Source organism: Xenopus tropicalis, chromosome 3, assembly GCF_000004195.4.
Source record: "Xenopus tropicalis strain Nigerian chromosome 3, UCB_Xtro_10.0, whole genome shotgun sequence".
NCBI lineage: Eukaryota > Metazoa > Chordata > Amphibia > Anura > Pipidae > Xenopus > Xenopus tropicalis.
This window is the reverse complement of record NC_030679.2, coordinates 64861839-64887887: the sequence shown is the minus strand read 5'-3', so window position 1 is coordinate 64887887 and position 26049 is coordinate 64861839. Positions and strand designations below refer to the sequence as shown.

The window sequence follows — 26049 nt, the reverse complement described above, 5'->3', positions numbered from 1 at the left end:
AGGTACAGCTTTATGCAGCTTGAAAAAGTTCTAGTTGTAAAGATATTTTTAAAAATCTGTATGGTTGCTTTTTAACAAAGAGATGACCAAAACAGTAAAACAGATAACAAAACTAAAACACTGTTCTACAACAGAAGAATGTAAAGCTATTTTTCAGAATTGTACACTGAGTAATGTCATGTTACCACTGATCTGCTTCCTAAAAGGAACAGTAATTAATACTTAATCACCCCCAAAACAGCTATAATGATAGGGAAGGCCTAAATATTCCCTTGGATTTGTTTTTTAAATCTGCACTTTGACTTGAAAGTGCCTTACAGGAGATACAGTGGAGGAAATAATTATTTGACCCCTCACTGATTTTGTAAGTTTGTCCAATGACAAAGAAATGAAAAGTCTCAGAACAGTATCATTTCAATGGTAGGTTTATTTTAACAGTGGCAGATAGCACATCAAAAGGAAAATCGAAAAAATAACTTTAAATAAAAGATAGCAACTGATTTGCATTTCATTGAGTGAAATAAGTTTTTGAACCCCTACCAACCATTAAGAGTTCTGGCTCCCACAGAATGGTTAGACACTTCTACTCAATTAGTCAACCTCATTAAGGACACCTGTCTTAACTAGTCACCTGTATAAAAGACACCTGTCCACAGAATCAATCAATCAAGCAGACTCCAAACTCTCCAACATGGGAAAGACCAAAGAGCTGTCCAAGGATGTCAGAGACAAAATTGTAGACCTGCACAAGGCTGGAATGGGCTACAAAACCATTAGCAAGAAGCTGGGAGAGAAGGTGACAACTGTTGGTGCGATTGTTCGAAAATGGAAGGAGCACAAAATGACCATCAATCGACCTCGCTCTGGGGCTCCACGCAAGATCTCACCTCGTGGGGTGTCAATGATTCTGAGAAAGGTGAAAAAGCATCCTAGAACTACACGGGAGGATTTAGTTAATGACCTCAAATTAGCAGGGACCACAGTCACCAAGAAAACCATTGGAAACACATTACACCGCAATGGATTAAAATCCTGCAGGGCTCGCAAGGTCCCCCTGCTCAAGAAGGCACATGTGCAGGCCCGTCTGAAGTTTGCCAATGAACACCTGAATGATTCTGTGAGTGACTGGGAGAAGGTGCTGTGGTCTGATGAGACCAAAATAGAGCTTTTTGGCATTAACTCAACTCGCTGTGTTTGGAGGAAGAAAAATGCTGCCTATGACCCCCAAAACACCGTCCCCACCGTCAAGCATGGGGGTGGAAACATTTTGCTTTGGGGGTGTTTTTCTGCTAAGGGCACAGGACAACTTATTCGCATTAAGGGGAAAATGGACGGAGCCATGTATCGTGAAATCCTGAACGACAACCTCCTTCCCTCTGCCAGGAAACTGAAAATGGGTCGTGGATGGGTGTTCCAGCACGACAATGACCCAAAACATACAGCAAAGGCAACAAAGGAGTGGCTCAAGAAGAAGCACATTAAGGTCATGGAGTGGCCTAGTCAGTCTCCGAACCTTAATCCAATAGAAAACCTATGGAGGGAGCTCAAGCTCAGAGTTGCACAGAGACAGCCTCGAAACCTTAGGGATTTAGAGATGATCTGCAAAGAGGAGTGGGACCAACATTCCTCCTAAAATGTGCGCAAACTTGGTCATCAATTACAAGAAACGTTTGACCTCTGTGCTTGCAAACAAGGGTTTTTCCACTAAGTATTAAGTCTTTTTTTGTTAGAGGGTTCAAAAACTTATTTCACTCAATGAAATGCAAATCAGTTGCTATCTTTTATTTAAAGTTATTTTTTCGATTTTCCTTTTGATGTGCTATCTGCCACTGTTAAAATAAACCTACAATTGAAATGATACTGTTCTGAGACTTTTCATTTCTTTGTCATTGGACAAACTTACAAAATCAGTGAGGGGTCAAATAATTATTTCCTCCACTGTAGGTGAAAAGGCAACAACAGCTAATAAGCCTTACCTATCATTATAGTTTTGGGGGGGAATAAACTATTTTAAAAACATGGTGTTACTGTTCCTTTAAGTAAATGAAGTTTAAAACAAAAAAAATATTTGTTTCAGACCACTTCTTGCAACAGCTGGGGGCAGTACTGTTTCTATTTTTGCTGATGACACTAAATTGTGCAAAACTATAAGTTCCATGCAGGATGCTGCCGCTTTGCAGAGCGATTTGACAAAATTAGATAACTGGGCAGCAAACTGGAAAATGAGGTTCAATGTTGATAAGTGCAAAGTTATGCACTTTGGTAGAAATAATATAAACGCAAACTATCTACTGAATGGGAGTGTGTTGGGGGTTTCCTTAATGGAGAAGGATCTAGGGGTTTTTGTTGATAACAAGTTGTCTAATGCCAGGCAGTGTCATTCTGTGGCTACTAAAGCAAATAAAGTGCTGTCTTGTATAAAAAAGGGCATTGACTCAAGGGATGAGAACATAATTTTGCCCCTTTATAGGTCCCTGGTAAGGCCTCACCTTGAGTATGCAGTGCAGTTTTGGGCTCCAGTCCTTAAGAAGGATATTAATGAGCTGGAGAGAGTGCAGAGACGAGCAACTAAACTGGTTAAGGGGATGGAAGATTTAAACTATGAGGTGAGACTGTCGAGGTTGGGGTTGTTCTCTCTGGAAAAGAGGCGCTTGCGAGGGGACATGATTACTCTGTACAAGTACATTAGAGGGGATTATAGGCAGTTGGGGGGTGTTCTTTTTTCCCATAAAAACAATCAGCGCACCAGAGGTCACCCCTTTAGATTAGAGGAAAGGAGCTTTCATTTGAAGCAGCGTAGGTGGTTTTTCACGGTGAGGGCAGTGAGGTTATGGAATGCCCTTCCTAGTGATGTGGTAATGGCAGATTCTGTTAATGCCTTTAAGAGGGGCCTGGATGAGTTCTTGATCAATCAGAATATCCAAGGCTATTGTGATACTAATATCTACAGTTAGTACTAGTGGTTGTATATATAGTGTATGTATGTGAGTGTATAGATTGGTAGGTGTGGGTTAAGTGTGCTGGGTTTACTTGGATGGGTTGAACTTGATGGACACTGGTCTTTTTTCAACCCTATGTAACTATGTAACAATAGTTGAAGAGTCTGTGACACAATGCAATGACAATCACAGAGGATGCCTACCACCCTTTGGATAACAAATTTTTTTCTGGACAGTTCTGTTTATGGAGCCCTATACATCCCATGCTTTTTTTGCCCCTGAAGCAAACTTCTGGCATAATGAGTAACCTTTTGACACTTTTACCATAACATTACAATTTTGCAGTTCTGCTCTATACAAATATGACACCTAAACTGAAATGGTTATGGCTAAAGATTTTACACATGGCACATAACTCTTGGATTATGCAAAGACCAACAATAACAAACGTGCTGGATCAGATCTGGGTTTAAAATACAACTAGATGGTAAGCTCTACTGGGCAGGGATCTTGTGCCCCTAACACTTAGCCCTTAATCTTGAAAGTATTCATACACAACAGTTTTTTCAGCGTTGGCACCTATGCATCTAGATACCTCCCAGAATTCTTTGGTAGCTTTACTGTAAAGAAAAAGCTTAGCGCTACCTGGGCGCATACCTCTGCTGCAGCCGCTCGTCCCCAAGGCCTGTTCGCCCGACGCCTCTCGGCTGCGTTGGTACAGGCGACTCGCTGCCTCCACTACCTCGTTGGCTGAAGCCGTAGAGCAGAGAACAGAAGCCGCAGATCAGGCACAGCAGCACCAATCGCACCGCCGGCCGCCACCTCATTACACGTAGAAGATACCGCAGGGCAACGGAGACTGGCAGCCATCCGGGCCCCACGGCCTCCCAAGCGCTTCCTTCCGGGGCAGAGGCGGAGCAGCGCACAGCAAGGCGTGGGGTAGCTAAACGTGCCAAAGTTTTGTGCTCTGTGCCTGTGTGGAAGGCGTGGGCACAGCTGTCTGGCTCTTGTAAGTGCATCCACGATAAACCCTTGGGTAATTAAAGTACGTGAGATAAGTGACTAGGTCACACCTAGCGTCGCACATCATAAAAAGAAGACCCTGGAAAAAGGAAACCGATTGTCAAACACACTTATAAAACATCCATCTGTATTGCCTTTTATTCCAATCCCCCCAGCAGCACCTTTCACCGAACTGTGGCTTTTGTTCTTTGTATTTGCCTCTAGGACAGTCCCTAATGTTGATCTGCCTAGTATATTTCTGTTTCTTGAAAATTACCCAGGCACTTTAGAACTGCACTGGAAAGTTTTATTTTCTGCTGTTGGTGGAAAAGTCTATATTTTGTCAGGTATAGTACAGGGATGGGACCTGTTATCCAGAATGCTCGGGACCTGGGGTATGCCGGATAAGGGGTCTTTCCGTAATTCAGATCCCCTACCTTAAGTCTGCTAAAAATATATATTTAAATGGTAATTAAACTCAATAGGATTGTTTTGGCTCCAAGAAGGATTGACTATAACTGTTTTATTATTACAGAGATAAAGGAAACCATTTTTAAAAATGTGAATTATTTGATTAAAATGGAGTCTATGGGAAATAGCCTTTCCATAATTCAGAACTTTCTGGATAATGGGTTTCCGGATAAGGGGTCAAATACCTGTAGATGGAATAGTGAAGCACAAAATACATTATTTTACAGCAACTCTGATGTGAAAATGATTTTCTATAACCATAATAATGAGCCAAGGAGTAAGCAGGGTAATGCATCATGCACTCCAAATCTGTGGGATGTATGCCCCCAAAGTAATCAGAGGTTATAGGAGCAACATGTATCTACAGTTTACTATATTGTTTTCATGTAAATCATTTGCAACTGTAGCCAGGGTTACAAACTTTCTGGAAAAAATATCAGCCTTCCTTTATTTTTACCTTTCTTCCCTATTAAAAACATTAGTCAGGTGGCAACCCTAACTGTGGACATAAATTGTCCTGCATAATGGAGGGATGCATGCACTGTTGTTCTAAAGAGTTCCCTTTGTTTTCTGTTTGATTAAAAAAATGAAACTGGTTATTCCTGTGTGTGAGAGGAAGTGGATCTGGCCTTTTGCACCTTAGCAAAACAGGTGAATTCCTGGGAAATTTTCCAAGTTTTGCTTTAGGTTTCCATTATTGTAGAGCACCCTACATGCTGATAAAAAAAATTTACTAACCCACGAACGGGCCGAATGCGTCCAATTGCGTTTTTTTCATAATGATCGGTATTTTGCGATTTTTTCGTATTTTTTGTGATTTTTTCGGAGTCTTTACGATTTTTGCGAAAAAACGCAAGTTTTTCGTAGCCATTACGAAAGTTGCGCAAAGTCGCAATTTTTTCGTAGCGTTAAAACTTGCGCGAAACGTCGCGCCTTTTAAGTTTTAACGCTACGAAAAAGGTGCGACTTTGCGCGCAAGTGTTAACGCTACGAAAAAATCGCGACTTTGCGCAACTTTCGTAATGGCTACGAAAAACTTGCGTTTTTTCGCAAAAATCGTAAAGACGCCGAAAAAATCGCAAAAAATACGAAAAAGTCGCAAAATGTTCGTTTCCAATCGGAATTTTTCCAATTCGGATTCGAAATCGTGTCTTAGTAAATCAGCCCCCTAGAGTACTATTCTAGTAAGCAATGTGCCAACATCTTTTCTTCTGTACTAGAGATCCCTTTTATTCAGTCTGGGCTGTGCCCATGTGCAGTTGAGTAAAATCAGAATTTAAATATAAAAAGCCATTTTTTTTTTTTTACTGCTCTTTACTGCCATCTTCTTTCTGTCCTAACGATATTCACTGCAGTCAGTCTGGGCTGTGCACATGAGCTGTAAAGAGAAACACCAGACAGAGGTGTGAGGTAAGCGATTATAATCACTGGGGTGCCTAATAGATTGACACCCCCCAGTAATAAACCCTTTTGTTTAAATTTAAAGGGGTGTCTGCTAAGCCTTGCATCAACAGGAAACACAATTATCAGAACTCTGGTGTAGTGCAAAATTGATTTAGTTAAAAGAGGAGTATAAGAATGTCTTATAAATGGACTTAGTAAAAAAAGGTTGCCAATTGTGGGGCAGGAGGTCTTTGCTGATATTGGCCTTCACCAAACCCCTTTGGACAACAAAATCTTATTTACCTAGGGGGTGACAAAATATTAGGCATCTACAAGTGAAATAGATAACTTGCTTGGTGTTTATTTTGATTGAATTGAGCTTTTAAAAGTGATGTGCGGGGTCAGAAAAAACTCAACCCACACCCAGTCCTAACCCTGTAAACCATAACCCGCACCCGACCCTAACCTACAATTTGTTGCTATTGTAGTATCCCCGTTATTTGACTCTGTATACTTATATTTCAGTGCACACTTCATGTTCCAATACCGAAAAACGTCAGAAGAGGAAGGGTGTACTTCCCTAATCTGACCCACTCCCAATCCAAATCTGCAATGGTAGCCCAAATTTTAACTCTAACCCGCCTGACATAAAGGAAAACTATACCCCAAGAATGAATACTTAAAGCACAAGGAAAGGCTAAACACTATAAAGGGTATATGGAAAGGTGTACCTTAATATAGTCTAACAGCGCCCCTGTTTCTATCAACTTCTAAGCCATTCATTAGATCCAATCCATAGTTTTTACAAAGCCACTTAGTAAAGAAAAAAAAATCCTGCAATGCAGCACTCTATTAGCAAGACCAAACGCAGGTACACTGAACAGCCTTCTGAGTAGGCTCATGCATAGATAAACCTACTTGTGTGCGTGCTTCCCCCATTGTGAGCTGGATCGCTCACATAGATTACCACAGTCAAGCTCACCCTCTCTCTCTCCTTGTGTGCTGCAGGTACGCGCAGTTCCTTAATCTCATCCCACTTCGTGACTTAGGCTCAGTAAAGATGGCGTCCGCGACTGATGCGTGCATTGAAGATCTGCAGATTGAAGCACTGACTGTTACTTTAATAGATGCTGTTTTACAACGAATGGTAAAGTGCAATTAGGTTCAGTCTGGGACCCCCTCTTAGAGACTATAAGTTTTCCCAGAGGGTCTTATTTGGGCACATTTGGAAGTGCATTGGGGATTCTTGGGTGGTCCATGACAACAATGTCTAACCACTTATCTGAAGGTTTAATGGTAATTGCAAGGTTTTTCCTTTAATGTTTTTATGGCCTCAACTTTTCCCTTCATGAGATTAGTTCTTCTAGGTCAGCACTGTCCAACTTCTGTGGTACTGAGGGCTGGAATTGTTTTGGCCTACATGGTGGATGGCCAATTATAGAAGCCAGTTTTGACCACTCCCTTTTTTAAACCACACCCACAGTTGGTGCTCACTGTAGTGATATCACCCTTCATTCATATGTGAATTATATATGCCACCGCCACCTCCTCCCATGTGGATAACAAAGCAACCCCCTGCATATAATTACACACTTTAGGGACCATATAATGACTATTTCCAAATGCTAACAAACTCCCAGAACAAACCCCTGCCAGGGTCACCTCCCACAGGCAGCATAGTTCAGGCAGAGTATGGCACACACAGGCAGCTTAGGGCCTTACTCTGCCTGCCCTACCCTGCCAGTGTGTGCCATAGTCTGCCTGTCCAATGCTGCCTGTGTGTGCCATACTCTGCCAGCCGTACCCTGCCTGTGTGTGCCATATTCTGTCTGCACTATGCTGCCTGTGTGTGCCGTACTATACCTGCCCTATGCTGCCTGTGTGTGCGCCATACTCTGCCTGTGGGAGGTGAACCTGGTAGGAGTTTATTCTGGGAGTTGTTAGCATTTGGAAATACTTGTTAAGAGGTCTCTGTGGTGTGTAATTATGTGCTGGGGGTTGCTGTGCTATCAATAGATTTGATCTTTTTGGACTTTGCCAAAGAATTTTATAACGTGCCCCACAAACAACTGCTTTCTAAACTAAGATCTGTTGTTCTTACTGAAGTCGTTTGCACATGGATAGGAAACTGGCTACAGGATCGGGTACAGAGGGTGGTTGTTAATGGTACATTCTCTACTTGGAGTAAGGTTTTCAGCGGGGTCCCTCAGGGTTCTGTACTGGGTCCACTTTTGTTTAACTTGTTCATAAATGACTTAGGGGAGGGTATTATAAGTAATGTATCAGTTTGCAGATGACACAAAACTCTGCAGCCCAGTCCTTTCCAGGATGTGTCATCCTTGCAGCAGGATCTTGACAAACGGGCAGTCAAGTGGCAGATGAGATTTAATGTGGGTAAATGTAATGTCATACACCTGTGATGTAAACATATACAAGCGACTGTGCTTGGCAAATCCATAATGGAGAAGGACCTTGTAGATAATAAACTTGGCTGTAGCAAGCAATGGCAGGCAGCCGTTGCAAGGACAAACAAGGGTTTGAGCTGTATTAAAGGAGAATGCAAGTCAAAATTTAAAAAGCATACTGCCCAATAGTCCTCCTATTGTTTAGTTAAAATGCCACACTTTTGGCTCACCTAATCAAATATTTACTCAGTCACACTTACTTCACATTTTCTAGAACAGGCAGCCATCTCTAAAAAGGTATTCTCCCTTCCTTTCCCTCCTTGCTTCATACTGCATGTGTTTCATTCCCTCCCCTCTGCCAGTTCTGATTGGCTGGTGGGCATGTGTAGCTCAGAACAGGAGACAGGATCAAGTTACACACATGCTCAGAGAATAGGAAGGCTGCTGCTGGCAGCCTACAGGAAGGGAAGAGAGATTTCAGTGATGTCACTGGAGTCTTCACACTGCTAAAGGCTGCCAGCACCATATCTCAGAGAAGCAAGCAGGGATCTGGGAATTTAGATATGCAGTAAGTACTTAAAAAGAATGCCTTTAGACTTAATTTTAATTTATATTAACCTTTCATTGTCCTTTAAAAGGGGCCTAAATTCAGGGGGGGGGGGGGGGGGTGTTATTCTAACACTTTACAGAGCGCTGGTAAGGCCCCATTCAGAATATGCCATTCAGTTTTGGTCTCCAGTGCTTAAACAGACATGGAGTTAAAGAGGTTACAGAGAAGGGCAATTAAGCTGGTAAAGGGTATGGAAAGTCTCAGTTATGAAAGACTGGCCAAGTTAGGGTTGTTTACACTGGAGATGAGGGGCTAAAGGGGATCATATAATAAACTCTATAATGCTTTATTAACCAGTAGGTCCTTCTACTGACACAAGGCCACCCATTCCAATTAAAAGAAGGTTCCATTTAAATGTTTGGAAAGGATTTTTAACTGTGAGAGCTGTGAATTTGCGGACTTTTCTCCCTGAATCAGTCGTACTAGCTAAAAAATAAGGCTAATGCCACACGTGGCATATTCTGGGCAAGCTGAAAAATGCTTGCTGAGAATACACCCCGCTACTGTAAATTCGGCCTACATTGTGCCTGCACCCAAATGAATGGAATATGCTCGGGTGCAGGCACATGTAGCTGATATCTGCCAAAAAAACGCAAGTCTTCACATTTTCAGATATTGGCTACATGTGCCTGCACCCAAGCATATTCCATTCATTCTGATGCAAGGCACAGGTAGGGGCATTTTTGAGCGTTTTTTCGGCTTGGCGAAAATATGCTCCATACGCTCCATGTGGCATTAGCCTTAGCTTGAAGAATGGGTTGGATTGCCATGTTGCAGTCAGAAAGGAATTTTTTCCCCCTCTTCAGCAAATTAAAGAGACTTCAGATGGGGTTCCTTCCTCTGGATCAACTAGCAGTTAGGCAGGTTTTATATAGACATTAAGGTTGAACTTGATGGACATGTGCCTTTTTTTTTTTTTTTTTACCTAACTTACTATGCTATTATGTAAATTGGACAGCACTATTTTAGATGTGGGAACTGCAATAGCAGTTTTATAGCAAAGAGGTAAATATCTTTAACTGTCTGAAAGTTATTCATACGTTGTGGTTTGCAATCTACTGTATATACACACTAGGGTGAATCAGAAGCTACCTGCCCACATATTTTAATGTGGGAGAAAATGTAATCTTCCCCCCTAAAAATGCATGCAGACATAGTGGGGAAATATAAATACTCCCTGCACATATATTGGTCTAAGTAGAACTCACTGATGGCAGCACTAACTACCTATGATACCCCATCATACTAAAAGTTAACAGCCCCTTTAATTTTTAATATATTAAGGCAAGTACAAAACCATATTAATTAACCCATCTAATTCAACTGTATTTCTTTGTATCCACATGGATACATTAGATTTAAAAAAAGAGATCAAAATGTATTTTTTTTTTCTGAAATCAATTTTACTTTGTGCAGACTGATGTGCAGTTGAGCCCTGTGAAATGCACTACATGGCAACTGAGAATTAAAATGCCAGGGGATACATACCCTTAGGTAGGCTAGGGTGGAAATGGCATTTTGACAGATTTTAGTCATATTTATTATAAGGTAATAACATTGGGCAAAATCACTTAAAAGAAACATATCAATAAAGATACCAAATTCATTTTTAAATAATTTTAACACATTTCTCAACTAATTCGACAACTAGAATATTACAATATTCAGTCCTTTCGTGCATAGAGTGTCGAGTAAGACTGATGATCATGACTGCAATTGAGCAACAGTCAAATTATTACAGGTTCCAGGAAATACAAAGGCCTTTAGCAGGGGGTAATATTACACTTTTATTCTACGTGAAAATGGCGGTTGTAAACAAAAAAATGCAAAATGTGTAGTTATATATATTATTGGTACAAGTACAAGATACTAAGTGAGGAAATTATTTTCATCAGCAGGCTATCCTTAAATGAACAATGGAAACACATAGCCGATATTACTTTTGCCTACTGTACAACAGAGGGACTGAAAACTGATCACAGCACAAGGCAACGCTGCCCTTCATCAAACTATAACAATGTACACTAAAAGGTTGCCCTAGTTGCTGCATTCTGACATGATAAAATGGTTCTTAAACCATAACTGTAAGCGATTACTGTACATTCATTTCAGCTATCATATACGACAGCACTAGAGTTAAAAGAAAAAACACATTCAGGGAGATTAAAATCAGAAATAATTAAAGCAAGGTTGATTTAAATCAAAAGTGAGCACACTTTTACAGCACCAAAAGTTTTGTGAAATAAAGATTACTGAAATTTTGATATCACAAGGCATACCATTTTAAAAGATCTTGGTACCCTTAAACAAAGTGAAAGCAAAGTTGAGCCTTGTTTTGAGGATCCAAGCTGTGCTGCTGGTGAACCACAAAAATGTATAAAGACAACCATACATAAAAGTACTTTTTATATTAAAGAGCACACATTTTTAATAACAAAGACTTACATGATTAATATTCTTAATGGAGGTTATTTCTTTTCCCCAAGAAAGGATGCTTTCTAAAATGTTGATAATGAGCAGATTGCCCACTGACCTTGGACAGCAGATTGATATCAGATCTGACTATACAGTAGATCCAGATGCTGGCTCTGTTCCTCTAAATTACAATGTGTATTTCAGCAAAAGTTGGAGGGACAGTTTGTGTCTGCTTAGCAAGAGTAGTGGTGGAGCAGCTGCAGTTTTAGTATACAGGAGCAGAACCATAGCTAGTATTGACCACAAGCCTTTAATAATCTAAAGCGGGGAGAGGTAAGATGCATACAGAAAAATTGTCTTTCTTAATATCTGCCCTTATACATAGAAGCTGTAATTAATAGTGCTCTTGCCTCGGCACGTAACACATCAGCACATCTTTAAATTGTATATAGATGGTGCCACAACTATTTTCCAAGGAGCATTTAAAAGTTACTTGCCCAAGGCAAACTCCCACTCATATGTATAAATGCAAACATGCAGTGAATTTATCAGCTGTACACATAATAGGCTGAGTATGCAGATGTTTATTTTGTAAAAAAATAAATGGACACTAAGCCCTCCTCAAAAATGTATATTTTCTCTTTAAGATGCATCTGTGTTTTTAGAAAAATGTGCTTTTTAATAAAGGAGCACCTTATTTTACTACACATTTCTTTAAATACATATCTTCATGCCCTATATCTGGTATGGCAATATTAAACATCAATATAAAAACAAAATATGTCTTTTCCTCCTCAATGTTGTGCAACATTTCATATAACTGTAGCAATGAAAATGACAAGTCAAACAGTATACAATACTAAGGAAAAAAATTACAATTTTGGAAAACGTAAATGTAAGACAATACTAAATACATTTTTCCTTATGATAGTAAATACCTGATTTCAAATAAGAGTTTTTTTTTGTTAAAGTAGTCCTACAACCAAAATTTGTTTTTTGCATAGTAAAAAATGCAGTTCTAGCCAACTTTCCAATATAGATTAATAAAAAAAACAATGGTTTTAAAGTTAATTATAAATGAAATTGTTATTAAAAGCTTAAGTCTTCTAAGGGCTCTGGTACACGGGGAGATTAGTCGCCCGCGGCAAAACTCCCTGCTCGCGGGCGACTAATCTCCCCGAGTTGCCTTCCCTCTGCCATCCCACCGGCGAACATGTAAGTCGCCGGCGGGATGGCAGACGCGGCGAGGCGATTTCGGGAAATCGCCGAAAAAGCCTCGCGAGTCTTTTTCGGCGATTTGCGCGAAATCGCGCCGCCGCGTCTGCCATCCCGCCGGCGACTTACATGTTCGCCGGTGGGATGGCAGAGGGAAGGCAACTCGGGGAGATTAGTCGCCCGCGAGCAGGGAGTTTTGCCGCGGGCGACTAATCTCCCCGTGTACCAGAGCCCTTACATTCTCTACCATCCCAACTCCTCAAAGGTTCTGATGAACCAAACGTTTACATTGTTCCAAAAGTCAGACCAGAAAAAAAAAAAGATAAACAAATACTGTTAACTGCAATTACAAAAACATTTAATTAATGTATACTGAAAAGGTACTTAGAATGACATACTCTTTATTTATACAAAGTAACAGATTTTGGATGAAGGACCCTTTTAAGTAACACATGGAAATTCAAAGAACGAAATCCAGTGTAAAAACAAAGACATAGTGTTTTGCAAATGAGCTGCCAACTTTTTACAGTGAGCAACATAATCTAGGTAAAATGTACAAAAAAAAAAACATATATACAAAAAACTGGCATAAGTTCATACAAAGGCTTTATTTTATATTTTTATCCTATTTAATTCACACCAAGTACCAGCAGGTGCATTAAGATAACCACTAAAATTCCTGTTGCAGCAATTGATAAAAACTGAAATTTTAACTTGTATAGGTTACCATGAACCACAACTTCCAAAATAATACAGCTTTAGGCAGTTTGACTTGCCATATAAAATTATTATAACATGCCCATAGGAAATATCTCAAAATGTGTTAGTATTGACTAGCCTAAAAGTAAGAATGGGTTTACTAATAACACTGCATGACAAATATTCCACTACACTTCCATGGCACATGAACATGAATTTGTAACATTTAAGACTACAAAAGCTTTTCTTTCAATTCCAATGAATTTTCTGAAACCAGTACAAAGGATAAAACTAGAACTGTATTCTACACATTTAAGAGGTCTGATTTTGCAGTAAAGGTAATGAATTCTCAAATACTGCAAATGTTATTACACCACATTACTTAAAGCCTACATCTTTAATTTTCCCTGCCGGTAGTTTTTGCAGGTTAAGGATGCTTTGGGAAAAACACATAGGCACGCTAGGCAACAGTTTTTCCTGTAGATTAACCTTAAACACAGAAACAAATGTGCTACGGCCTTGGCAGGCTGTGAATTTTCTTGGCAGGCAATGGGTTATAGGACCGGTAAAGCCAAATGACCTTACCTGTGAATACCCACATTTATTCCATTTTTTTAGACAAACGGCCCAAACAATTTGAAATACAGGAAGTGAACAAGAGCTACATCTCCTCTTTACTTCCTTATCTGACCCTGAACCATGCACTTGCCTACATGGTGCACCAGCAATGAAACTTTAAAACAGCATGGATCATCTGTGATCCAGCACTGCAGGATGGTCTGTAAAAATCAACCTTCAACCCTGGTATACATGGCTAGATGGTCAGGCAGTATGGTAGAAATCATCCAAACTCTCCAACCAAATCTGGGCATGTATGGGCAGCTTCAGTCAGGATTTTTAAAAATGTGCCGCATTTCTAGAAAGAATAACATTTATAGAAGACAATACATGCACTTTTTCTGGTAGGTCATGAATTTGTATGATCAAGTTCCACCAAGGACAGACTACGTGTTTAAGACAGATAATATATGGCAGAAAACAGCAGAGCTGATAGCAAACTCAGTGCAAAAAAAAAAAACAGAACCTGTGCCTCAAATAAAATATGTTTACATTTAGAAATTCTGTTGCCTCAAAAATTGTATGCATGTATTTGTAAATATATATGTGTATATTACAAAGTACAGCACAGTGCAGGTCTTTATTTTTTTTTTTTTTTACACCGCCAAAGTGTATTTATTGATTAAAACCCCCAACCAATACCAATAAATACATTTTGTACATATTGAGTGCTGTACTTTGTAAAATAACTGTGTATTACTGATTATATATATATATATATATATATATATATATATATATATATATATATATATATATATATATATATATAAAATATATATACACACACACACACACAGGCATTAAAATCGTGTCTAAATGTATAATACTGTGTTATACTACACCGTAGTATAGTGTTAGAGAAAAAGTTTACAGTTATGGTGATCTAATTTATTTTTATTTTCTAGTAATCAACTGTCTCTGCTTCCTTCTGCCAGTAAACAACAGAGAGATTCTACATATCTTCTCAAGGTCTGGAGAGACCTATGTCTAATTTTGTAACATTGAAAGAAATAAGGGGTCTGGCTGAGGCAGAATAAGCAAACCACTGAACCTAAAGGCCAAAGGCAGTCAGGACACCTGTCACCACTGCTAAACATACGTTTGTGAAGCACATGGTGCAGTGACAGATGGACCTCCACTCAATGAGAAGCATTTTTGACTGGAAGTAAGCTGGTGACTGCTTGATTTCCTTCACAAGCCATGCTTTTTATTGAGTAGCATTAGCAGTAAAGACGGGGGTATTTTGAGTGCAGATGTTTTTCAGACTTTGGCTTATGGCACACAAGCCATAGTTTCTGTATTCTGCCAATGAAGAACTGCCCAAACTGATTATGCATACAATTTTGAGGTAAAATATACCTTTCACCCATGGTGACAGATGGATTTTATTAATGTAAATGGCGGTGGCAAGATATCATTTGGACACTTCTCTACCGTGTGCCATAAACCTTACAAATGTCAGATAGGGCTGGCTAACAGCACCCTTTTTTGTTGCTCCCATTCACTTGAAATAGTATTGTGTTGTGCAATAACGGCCTCTTTCAGCCAGCTGAAAAAATACACCCTGTGTTATAGTAGCCTTATAATACCTTAAAGAAAACTGAACCTCTAAAAGGACAAAAAAAAACCAACTCCTCAAGAAAAGAGCGCTGGTACTTGGAGCAAGTAATAGCAGTACAAGCCCTTGTGAATTTTATTGCGTAAGCTTGTCATCTCTCCCCGAAATGTTGCATGTCCGCAATAACATTCGCAAGGGCTTGCCCCGCTATTAATTGGTCCGAGTGCTACCGCTCTCTTCTTGTTCACAAGTTAAATGGGAAAGTGCCCTCCAGCATAAAAGATCACTACTGGAGTGCCAGGATGTGCAAGTGAGGTCTTATCCCTTTTATAAAAAAAAAAAAAAAAAAAAAACCCAAAACATCAATTATGAAAAAGGGTGTTATTTGACACAGGCTTTACTTCTACTTTAAATTAGGAATTGAAGAAATACTAACTAAAGAAGTAGGGCAGAAATGCTGCACATTATGTTTTGGCAAAATAATGTACAGCAATTCTGCCCTACTTCTTTAGTTAGGTTTAATTTCTCCTTTAAATTAGGAACTGAAGATTATGGGCAACGACAGACCTCAAAGATGCCCCAGTAGCTCCCCATCTTCTATTTTGCCGATTAACTGCACATGCTCTGTGCTGCTGTCACTTACCTGAGCTTAGGGACCTACTCACAATATACTGTATATAGAATATAAATGTCACAATTTAAGGATGATTAGTAATTAATACAGATACATGGCAGCTCAGAAACCAACTAGCATCAGAATTGAATAATCAGCCCTGTAGCATCAGCTTAAATGATAGGCAAGTCTCATTTTCTGATTGACGATTTGTGATGCTCAGAGTACATTGAGCATTTGAGTCTAGTAGACAGTTTCCAAGATGGGGAGCCCCTGTGACAAGTTTTAAGTCCTGGATCATTGCTTTTATGGTGATTCTGAAACTGTAGGCTATCGCAGTAGGTACAGTATATAAAAATATGGCATTTTTAGCCATATTTTTTTTTAGGGGTTAGTTCTCCTTTAAGGCTATCCAACTAGAGGCCATATTTTACACTTGATGTATAACAACATTTGCTACTTGCTTACATTTGTGGCTCAGATTTTTTTTCCTTATTTACCTTCTTAACTAGTGAAAACAAACTATTTTAAATAGGATTTTCATAATCTAACATTTTTACAAAAAGGTAAGGTTTATTTTCTGTTTACTTTTCACATATTATATGTGAAAACTAAAGATATGACAGTCTTAATATGTTTACAGGCTGACTTTGGACCAGACTCCCAACTGTATGTGAAATTTAATGGTGCACCTATAAATGCACAAATAAGAAAATAAGTGCATACTTAACTATTAAAAAAATACCAGTTTTTCATTAGGTCATTCTTTTCATGAAAACGTTTTAACTACTGCCAGAAGATGTTCGAGTGAACAGAAAAACGGGTGGAGAAAAAAAAATTAATGGGATTCTCCATTGATGGATGAAGCTTCTCCTCTAGGTGAAGATGACCTGGATATCCCTCTCTCTGTGTTTTCAGAGCCAGAGCCACTTTGACTGTGCTGATCCGCGCACGTAGCACTGGATGTGGGAGGTGACTTAGTTTTCTCCTTAAAGTCTGTAATAATGACTGTCAGATCACCAACTGTAACCTCCAAATGTTGGGCACTGCTTCTATCCACATTTTTTAATCGTGGCCTGTAGAAAATGAACAAAACAGAAATTAGTTATCCCAGAAACAAATTTCATGAATATTTCAAATAATAAAATAAGCAAAATTAGGACACGGCTCTTACTAGGATATACTAAAACAAAGCAGGAAAGGCTTTAAAAACTACTTTAAAGGAACAGTAACATCAAAAAAGTGTTTTAAAGTAATTTAAATATAATGTGCTGTTGCTCTGCAGAAAACTGGTGTTTTTGCTACAGAAAAGCTACTATATAAATAACCTGCTGTGTAGCCATGGGGGCAGCCATTCAAGCTGGAAAAAAGGACAAAGGCACAGGTTACATAGCAGATAACTAGTAGATAAGCCCCATATAATGGGGGTTTATCTGTTATCTGCTAAGTAACCTGTGCTTTTTCTCCTTTGAATGGCTGCCCCCATGGCTACACAGCAGCTAACTTATATAAACTATAGTAGTCTTTCTGAGGCAAACACACCAGTTAGGGCTCTGGTACACGGGGAGATTAGTCGCCCGCGGCAAAACTCCCTGCTCGCGGGCGACTAATCTCCCCGAGTTGCCTTCCCCCTGCCATCCCACCGGCGAACATGTAAGTCGCCGGCGGGATGGCAGACGCGGCGGGGCGATTTCGGAAAATTGCCGAAAAAGCCTCGCGAGTCTTTTTCGGCGATTTGCGCGAAATCGCGCCGCCGCGTCTGCCATCCCGCCGGCGACTTACATGTTCGCCGGTGGGATGGCAGGGGGAAGGCAACTCGGGGAGATTAGTCGCCCGCGAGCAGGGAGTTTTGCCGCGGGCGACTAATCTCCCCGTGTACCAGAGCCCTTACTGCTACAGAAAAATTTTACAATGCACCTGGGAGCTTTCAATTTTTCACAGTAATTTCCTGTGAGAAAAAAAAGTGTCTAATTTATGTATGCTCCCAGTAGGCAAACACCATACAAAGACAAGAACCAAGCTGTCTGCAGCAGGTAGGGAAGAAGTCCTGACAAACAGGACCTGAAAAACTTGGCCACTTTAATATTAATCTGAAGCCTGAAATATCTGTAAACACATACAGATGCCAGTATATGCTACATGACACTCACTACAGGTCATATACCAAAGATTTACAGCAATATAACTGAGAAATGTCAGAAGAAAACCATGTTATTTTTCACTTCATACTTATCCTCATAGTTAGGTTTCACTGTATCTGTGTAATAATAGTTTATAAAGCATCATTAGTAGGTGCTTCTCTTGATGTTAAATAATTTTTAGAGAAGAAATTAAAAGAAGCACAATGAGATTAAGCAGAATGGAAAGTAATGCTAAGATTGTAGGCCTGAGGACCAAAGGCAAAGATTTGCTCACCATTTGGCAGCAAGTCATTTTGTGTATGCCCACCTTGTTACTCAACATAGGTCAAGATATGCATACATATGCACAGACAATTTTGGAATTACTTTTGTTTTCATTGAGGGTAAGAGACAAAAAAGAATTCTACACTGGTAATGGCAAATCTACAGAGGGTACAGAAAACTAACTCAGTCCACTTCTTTCTGAAACAGTGATGTGAACAATACAACTGTATCAAACTTCTAAGGACTTATAGAGTTATCAGTACTAGCTAAACAAAACTGTAGTTGTGGTTATAGCTCTAGAGAGCTACTTTATTACAGCAATAATGTTGAGATTCATCCATGGTTTCATGTCAAAGCTGACTATATGATGAACAACTGACATTGCAGTAGTGACTTCCCAAGAACAGTACACAGAAAATAATCACTGCAATGAAAATATTGAATTACTTGAATAAAAACTGAATGACTTGACTAAATATTTGTCTGTAGTCTAGAAATGTGAGAAAGCTGCAGATATATGTATCTGCTGGCAATAAGTCAATTGAGTAAGTGCTGTAAGAGACATTCCACTATACCTAGTGTTAACCACTGCAAAAATAAAAAAGGCAGTGACAGCGCAAGAGAATTACAGATCAAATACATCAGTATGGTTACAGAGCAACCTACTCAAAGCAACTTTACAATTGGTTTTCATTATTTATTTTAAACTGTTGTGAAAATGGTTTCAAAATGAAAAGGCTAGCTTCTTGTCACAGTCACTGACCCCCGCCAACCAAGGGTTAAATTGTTTTATTCATATTTGTCATTCTTTTTTGGCCCTCTCTTACTGATCTTCCTGAATGCTGACTTGCTGCAACCAGTTAGCAGTTTAAAGGTGGAGCTTTTTGTATCTATTTTAAAAATCACAAAAAAAAATATAGAAAGGCCAATTGCAAATAATCTTAGAATTCTGCTGTGTACAAGCTAATTTATAAAAAAAATACCTTGTCTTCTTATGGCTATTCTTCTTGATCATGGTTTCCTTTTCACTCTTTTCCTTCTCAATTTTATCTTTTTTCTCTTTCTTTGTTTGCATGGGAGGCACAAACTGCTGGGTTACTTGTTGTGCAACCAACTGGGAAACAGGTCGAGGTTTTCTATAAGGAAAAAATGAAAATTTGCAATTGTACTTTTACGGCAATGCTTAAAATGTGGAAACCTGTATATTAAAAAGTAAAAAATTGCTTTCTCAAAAGGATCAAGTGGGAATTGAAGAGGGAAGGGAAAAGCAGTGTTTTAAGAAATTTGTAAACAGAAATGAATCATCATATTCATATAACCAACTGAATGCATATTAAAACAAAAAAGGCCTGTATTGGTACAGCTGCATTTGTACCAATTTAAAAAGTATGTTTAAGGTCTGATCACTGAATTACATTGTTTTCTTTGGGGGAAATAATTTTCTAGCAGCTCATTTTGTAGTCTGTTCTGTCTTCCTTGAAGCACACATTGCACCCTAGATTCTGCAGTTTCAGATGGCCACATAATTGAATTTTAAAACCTCTCTCATTGCTGTTTTTTCTGCTGCCTGTTTTATCCATACATTTTCCTTGGCAAGTACAGATTATCTGTGTACCCCAGTCATACAACCAGAAACTGCAGGAAAGAGACACTATGATATAAGGGAATGAACTATAAATTAATGATTTTGGGGCTCACAGAACTAATTTCATACCAAAATGCCATTTTCAAGAAAAGGACTGCGTTCCCCAGTCAATAATTTAGCTTTGTGGGTGGAGTTTGCATCACTAGTTTGTTTAAAACTAGGGATGCACCGTATCCAGGATTCAGTCTTTCTCAGCAGGATTCTGATTTGGCCAAATTCATGCGTCAGGCCAAACCAATCCCAAAATTCAAGTGACTTTTTGTCACAAACACATCAGTTTGGTATTTGGACGAATCTTTCTTTAAATGGAAATATCTTCTATGGTTACAAGGAAAAAATACATAAGAGGGCATTGTTTGAGAAAGTAATTTTGTCCTTGCATACAAAGGTGTATTAATAGAACCTCCTTTCTTTTCTCAAAAACAGCAGGTTTTCCATGTTTTATGACCAAGATTCTAGCTATTTTCATAAGTGGTCTTTGTAAATTTGTAAACTAATTCTCTCTCTTACACATTGCTCACATAATTACTGATTTATGGGAATTTCGACTTACGCAACTGGAAAAAATTGTGACAAAATGCCAAGAGCTGTCTCTGTGAACAGTACAAAATTTTTAAGCAATGTAAATTTAAAAACAAGGATGTAAGTCCCCTTTAAATATAATGTATCTTACTGTGTGTGTTTGCTTTAGAAGCCGTACAACTGCTTATATATATTAGCTGTCATGAAACCAGCCATTCAAGCTGAAATTGGGCTATAGGGCCACATTTAATGGTCCCCATACACGGTAAGATCCGCTCGTTTGGCGAGATCGCCAAGCGAGCGGATCTTCCCCCGGTATCCCCACCTACGGGTGGGCGATATCGGGGAGCTAGAAGTTAAAAAAAAATAAATAATCCGATCGTTTGGTTCAGGGACCCCCGATCCGACTGAATCTTTTAACCTGGCCGATCGATATCTGGCCAATTTCAGGCCAGATATCGTTCAGCCAGTCCGCTCGTTTCTGCCCCTACAGGGGCAGATAAGCTGCCGAGTCGGTCCAAGGGACCGATATCGGCCCATGTATGGGGGCCTTTAGTAGCAGAAAAATTACAAACTGTTTAGAATACAATTACTTTAGTTCTTACACAGGAGGATAATCAGGAATCACTTTCAACAGACAATCCAATGATCCTACTGGATTTTAGTTGCTCTATCTGGATTGAAAACTACTACATTTCATTGTGTGCACTAAATATATTCACAGAATATTATGGGTTAAATGGAGGTGAATATGGACTGATCCTCCTCTTCCTGTGGGTATTTAAACACTTGTTTGTATTTGTACTAATAGGCTTAATAAAGGGCTGGATTGAAGCCCGAAACGTTGCCTTTGGAACTTGAGTAAAGATTCACATTTTTCAAAACAACTGGAGTGCTGCTGTTTTCATCATTTTTGAAAACTACTCCTGCTGTCACTTCTTAGCAAGCGGATAGCCAAACTAAATAATGGGGCAGTTGGTAGGTCAGCCAGTGTATAGGCACTGACACTGAAACAATGGAGCTTAATTTAAAAGTTTAAAACTATCAGATGCATTTCAACAATAAGGACACCTTTTTCTGAGAAACCAATAAATGTAACTGCCCTTTCCTTAATATCCCTTTTGCCAAAAGGGATATTTTGCCTTTTGACAAAGTCTATTTTTACCATCAGATAACAGCCCTAGCCACAGGGGAGATACCTCTGGCTTAAAGGAACAGTAACACCAAAAAATGCAAGAGCTTTAAAGTAATAAAAATATAATGCACTGTTGCCCTGCACTGGTAAAACTGGTGTGTTTGCTACAGTAACACTACTATAATTTATATAGTAAGCTGCTGTGTAGCCACGGGGGCAGCCATTCAAGCTGGAAAAAAGGCACAGGTTACATAGCAGATAACAGATAAAACACTATTGTATTCTACAGAACTTATCTGTTATCTGCTATGTGCTGGTGCCTTTTCTCCTTTGAATGGCTGCCCCCATGGCTACATAGCAGCTTATTTATATAAATTATAGTAGACTTTCTGAAGTAAACACACAACTTTTACCAGTGCAGGGCAGCAGCACATTATATTTTGGCTACTTTTATTCATTTTTTGGTGTTACTGTTCCTTTAAAGGAAAAGCATACCCCAGAACAATGTAGGTCTCTTTAAAAAAAAAAAAACCTAAGAGATTATATATATATATATATATATATATATATATATATATATAGTGAACCCAGGGTGGCACTCTGCTTCAGCTCTTAGCTCCGGTGCAAGGTAAATGATTTAAATATCCAAAAAAGACCAGCAGCACCGAGTTATATTCCAAAATCAATCAATTGTGGCTGTTTATGCGTTTTTAATACACAATTGTTTTTGGAATATAACTCGGTGTTGCTGGTCTTTTTTGGATATATAAATAAACTTAAACACAACCAGCACCAAGGGTCTTATAGTTCAAACAATCTCAAGTGTATTGCATGTATAACAGACACTTTCGAAAAAAGTCCGAAAAGGGACTGAAACGTTGGTTATACATGCAATACACTTGAGATTGTTTGAACTATAAGACCCTTGGTGCTGGTTGTGTTTTATTTTGTATTCTGTGCACAAGGGTGGCTATCTAATTGCATTTTGGAGTGAGGTGCTGTCGTGAGGACTTCTTATATATTTATTAAAAAAAACAGCTAACATATAAAACTCTACTTTATCTAAATAAACCATTTTTAGAAAAATAACCTTTTTTAGTAGTATGTGTCATTCCAAAATAGAAAACTGGAATTTTAAGTACTAAGGGCTACCACCACACCAGATTATATGATTTTCATGATTCATGGGGCACACATACATCATACCAGCCAATTAACAGAAGTTCTGTCTTTTACTACCACACTACTTCCTGTTAAAGTTAGAGATGCAATATTTTTGGCCAGGTGATCTCTGAGGGAGCACACAGACCATCACAAAACGGCAGCTTAAGGTAAAAGGGGTAATATTTACTGATATATATGCTCCAGATTGGAAATATTCTTAAATAGGCCACTTAAATACCCAACAAATACTTTTCATCATATTATTCTGAAGGTATAGTTTTCCTTGTGTCAGGACAACTGAAAGTGATGCTGTTTTTTATTATGTGGTGTTATGTAGGAAAAGCATCTTGTTGCCGTTTCACTAAATATTTTTGTCTTTGCTGGAGAACTAAAGTAAAAATATAATTTTAATCTCTAACCTGCTGCCCTGCACTGGTGTTTGTCTTCATTAGAAAGCACACTGTCCCAGACTACTTGACAGTTGCCTCCATTTTCTTGCCTGTTTCCCAGCATCCGCTGCAGCTCCCTGGAAAGGGGTGATTACTGTACTGTATATGCACCCAACATAATTGGCACAGAGGATTGGGACTACACACTCTGCAGTCCAGTGCGTTTTCCAAAGACAGGGGTAGGGGCAGGGGTAACAGCATAGCCATTTGAATGACTTTAGTTCTCCTGTAATATGTCACAATTACAGGAGAACTAAAGTGATTCTGTAATATATCACAATTACTATACTTGCAGGGATTCGTTAACCATTTGTGCGCTGGTGTTTTGCTTGCAATGTGTTCACATCCGAGCTGTGTGTTTATGTTCCGTGCAGAAGGTGTGCTTGTTTGTTTCAGACAAACGGATGTGTTGTTATTGTGTAGCAGCAGCAGCAATGTTACTACAGGATAGGAAGTGCGGCATGTGAGGCAAGTGCGGTATTGTGAGAATTGTGAGGCAAGTGCGGTATTGTGGGGACTGGCTAAGAAGACAATGTCAGTAAGTGAGGAGGCTGTGCTGTTATTGTGTGGCGGGCTCGCTCACCGGGTAGAGGTTCCCTTGCGTACATCGCACATCAGGCACTTGAAGGCCTCGGCGCTGTTCTTAAAAGTGCACACGCTACAGTCCCAGTATCCTTCGTCTGATGAAGGCTTCGGCTGCCTCTTCGGCCTGGGGGAAGAGGAAATTGTTAGAGACAAGGGCATACACGCTGACAAGGCGGCCTGTTCCCCTAGCCCCGGCCTCGGGCGCTTCTAACACAGTGAAAAGGAGATTGCCTAGGCAATCCTCGCAGCCTCTCACCAGCTTCTACTTCCTTTTTTGCTTTAGCCGTGCTCTTACCTGGTCGGACTCTTCTTGTCTCCCATGCTGCTTCAGAGGAAGCTGAGCGCAGGCCGAGCGGGGAGAGAGCCCGGGCTATGAGGCGGGAGTGGGCGCCTACACCGACCGCGATCAACCGCAGCCAGCTGTCCACCGCAACACGTGACCTGGCGCGACCAATAACAGGCCGACAAAGCAATACCAGAGCCGCTTGGAAAACTAAAGCGACTTTGCTTGATGTATGTGCGGAGAAGAGGCCGTAAGGGGCTGCCTTATGGTCGGCATTACTATGGAAAAGAAAGCGCACATGAAAAAGTCCGAGCATAAAGGAAATCTGCCCGGGGATACAAGGAAATGCGCAGGGCAAATGTAGGCGCACGTAGCGTGTGATGGAGGAAGCGCTGGCAAACACCGCTGGTTGTCTCATAATCAACACAAACGACTGTAGCTGAAAGGACCGTGGCTCTTCTTCTGTCTCTACCTCAGTAATGGAGTTAAAGAATACTGAGCCAAAGCAATGCAAGGCTAAGGCAGCCGGGCCTCTCAGCTAAACAGCAAACTTAGAGGAGTTGTGTATCCGCATGTTTAACACAGACGCATTCAACGGGGCTTGTACTCAACATACTTTTCCCAGTTGTTTTAATTAAGCGATATTGTTGCCATGTATTACACAATAGGGCAATAACTAAACTAAAAGCAGTTTCACTTTACAACTTCCTGTGGTTCTCCTAAGCATCTGGTGAGGGTGGTGAATAAGTCAGTAAAAGAGAAAAATGCAGCTTTAAATCACTAGTCCCCCAATCAGAAAGCCTCACAGAAACTGTAGCTATTTGATTATGGGTGGGGGTTGTTTATACAATGCTCAATAGCTATAAACTTATTACAGGGGGAAGGAACTAAAGGTAAAATCATAATTATGATATGTGCCTAATAACAGAAAAATAAATATATGCTTTCAAGGGACATTATACAACATTGCTAAAAAGAACTTAAAATGTTTTGGGAGACATCAGAATAATAATGAGAAAAGGAATAATGGTAAGGTCTTAATAGGGGACCTGTCACCTTAAGAAATAATTCCAAATTCTTTTGTCTTATTTGAGCAAAATAAACTTTACATTTTCTTTCATTCATTCTTACAATTTACAGTCACAAGCACAGGCACAATTTTGTGGACATTTTTATTAAGGGAAACTTTGTATCACCTTTAAAATCTTGTGTATGTGCCAGAATTGGGGACCTGATGCCAATGCACAGACACAATTATAGACAGTTATTTGAAAGGGAAAATGTGAGGAGGGCATTGACATTGGAATTGGCATTGATTTGGGAGTACAGAATGGAAAGTAAAAGTGATTTTGTCAGATTATATATTTTGTAAAATACCATCACTTTAATAACTGTAATGGCGCTTCTGCAATATACCAATCATCTCTGTGCATGATAGGTTTTAAAGTTATTTGTAAATGTTATTGCAATTGAAATATTTGTTTGTTGAACTTTTTCTTCTTTGGTTTTGACTCTTCAAAAAATAAAAAAAATCAGATTTCCTGTAGATGTTAATCAGCTGCTTTCTGCTAAATTGTTTCAGGAATCAAAACCAATAGTGCAGAGAATGTAAATCTAAACATATACAGTCATGGCCAAAATTGTTGGCACCCCAGAAATTTTTCAAGAAAATTAAGTATTTCTCACAGAAAAGTATTGCAGTTACACGTGTTTTGCTATACACATGTTTATTCCCTTTAGTGTGTATTGGAACGAAACAAAAAAGGGAGGCAATAAAGCAAGTTGCACATAATGTCACACAAAACTCCAAAAATGGGCTGAACAAAATTATTGGCACCCTTAACTTAATATTTGGTTGCACACCCTTTGGAAAAAAATAACTGAAATCAGTCGCTTCCTATAACCATCAATAAGCTTCTTACACCTCTCA

At 39.4% G+C, this 26049-nt stretch overlaps 2 protein-coding genes across 7 annotated transcripts in view; both read right to left on the bottom strand.

The window, feature by feature from the left end:
* gxylt1 (glucoside xylosyltransferase 1) overlaps positions 1-7122 on the bottom strand; it is a 32237-nt gene extending 25115 nt beyond the window's left edge. Inside the window, exons 1-3 of one of the 6 annotated variants that reach the window (XM_031898957.1) lie at positions 6778-7122; positions 5721-5790; positions 3585-4041 (exon numbers count right to left, since the gene is read on the bottom strand). In XM_031898957.1, coding sequence (XP_031754817.1) covers positions 3585-3958 — 374 coding nt within the window. In that variant the 5' untranslated portion in view covers positions 3959-4041; positions 5721-5790; positions 6778-7122. The remainder of the gene's footprint in view (positions 1-3584; positions 4042-5720; positions 5791-6777) is intronic. The other 5 variants (XM_004912970.4, XM_012959929.2, XM_031898956.1 and 2 more) reach the window with 5 other exon arrangements.
* A 9362-nt stretch (positions 7123-16484) lies between these two features.
* On the bottom strand, positions 16485-24252 carry yaf2 (YY1 associated factor 2). Its single transcript, NM_203566.1, has 4 exons — positions 24132-24252; positions 23835-23960; positions 19320-19472; positions 16485-17007 (listed from the first exon to the last, which is right to left on the bottom strand). The coding sequence occupies exons 1-4, from the start codon at positions 24155-24157 to the stop codon at positions 16770-16772; spliced, it is 543 nt and encodes a 180-aa protein (NP_988897.1). The 5' UTR covers positions 24158-24252; the 3' UTR covers positions 16485-16769.
* Between the last annotated feature and the right edge of the window lie 1797 nt (positions 24253-26049).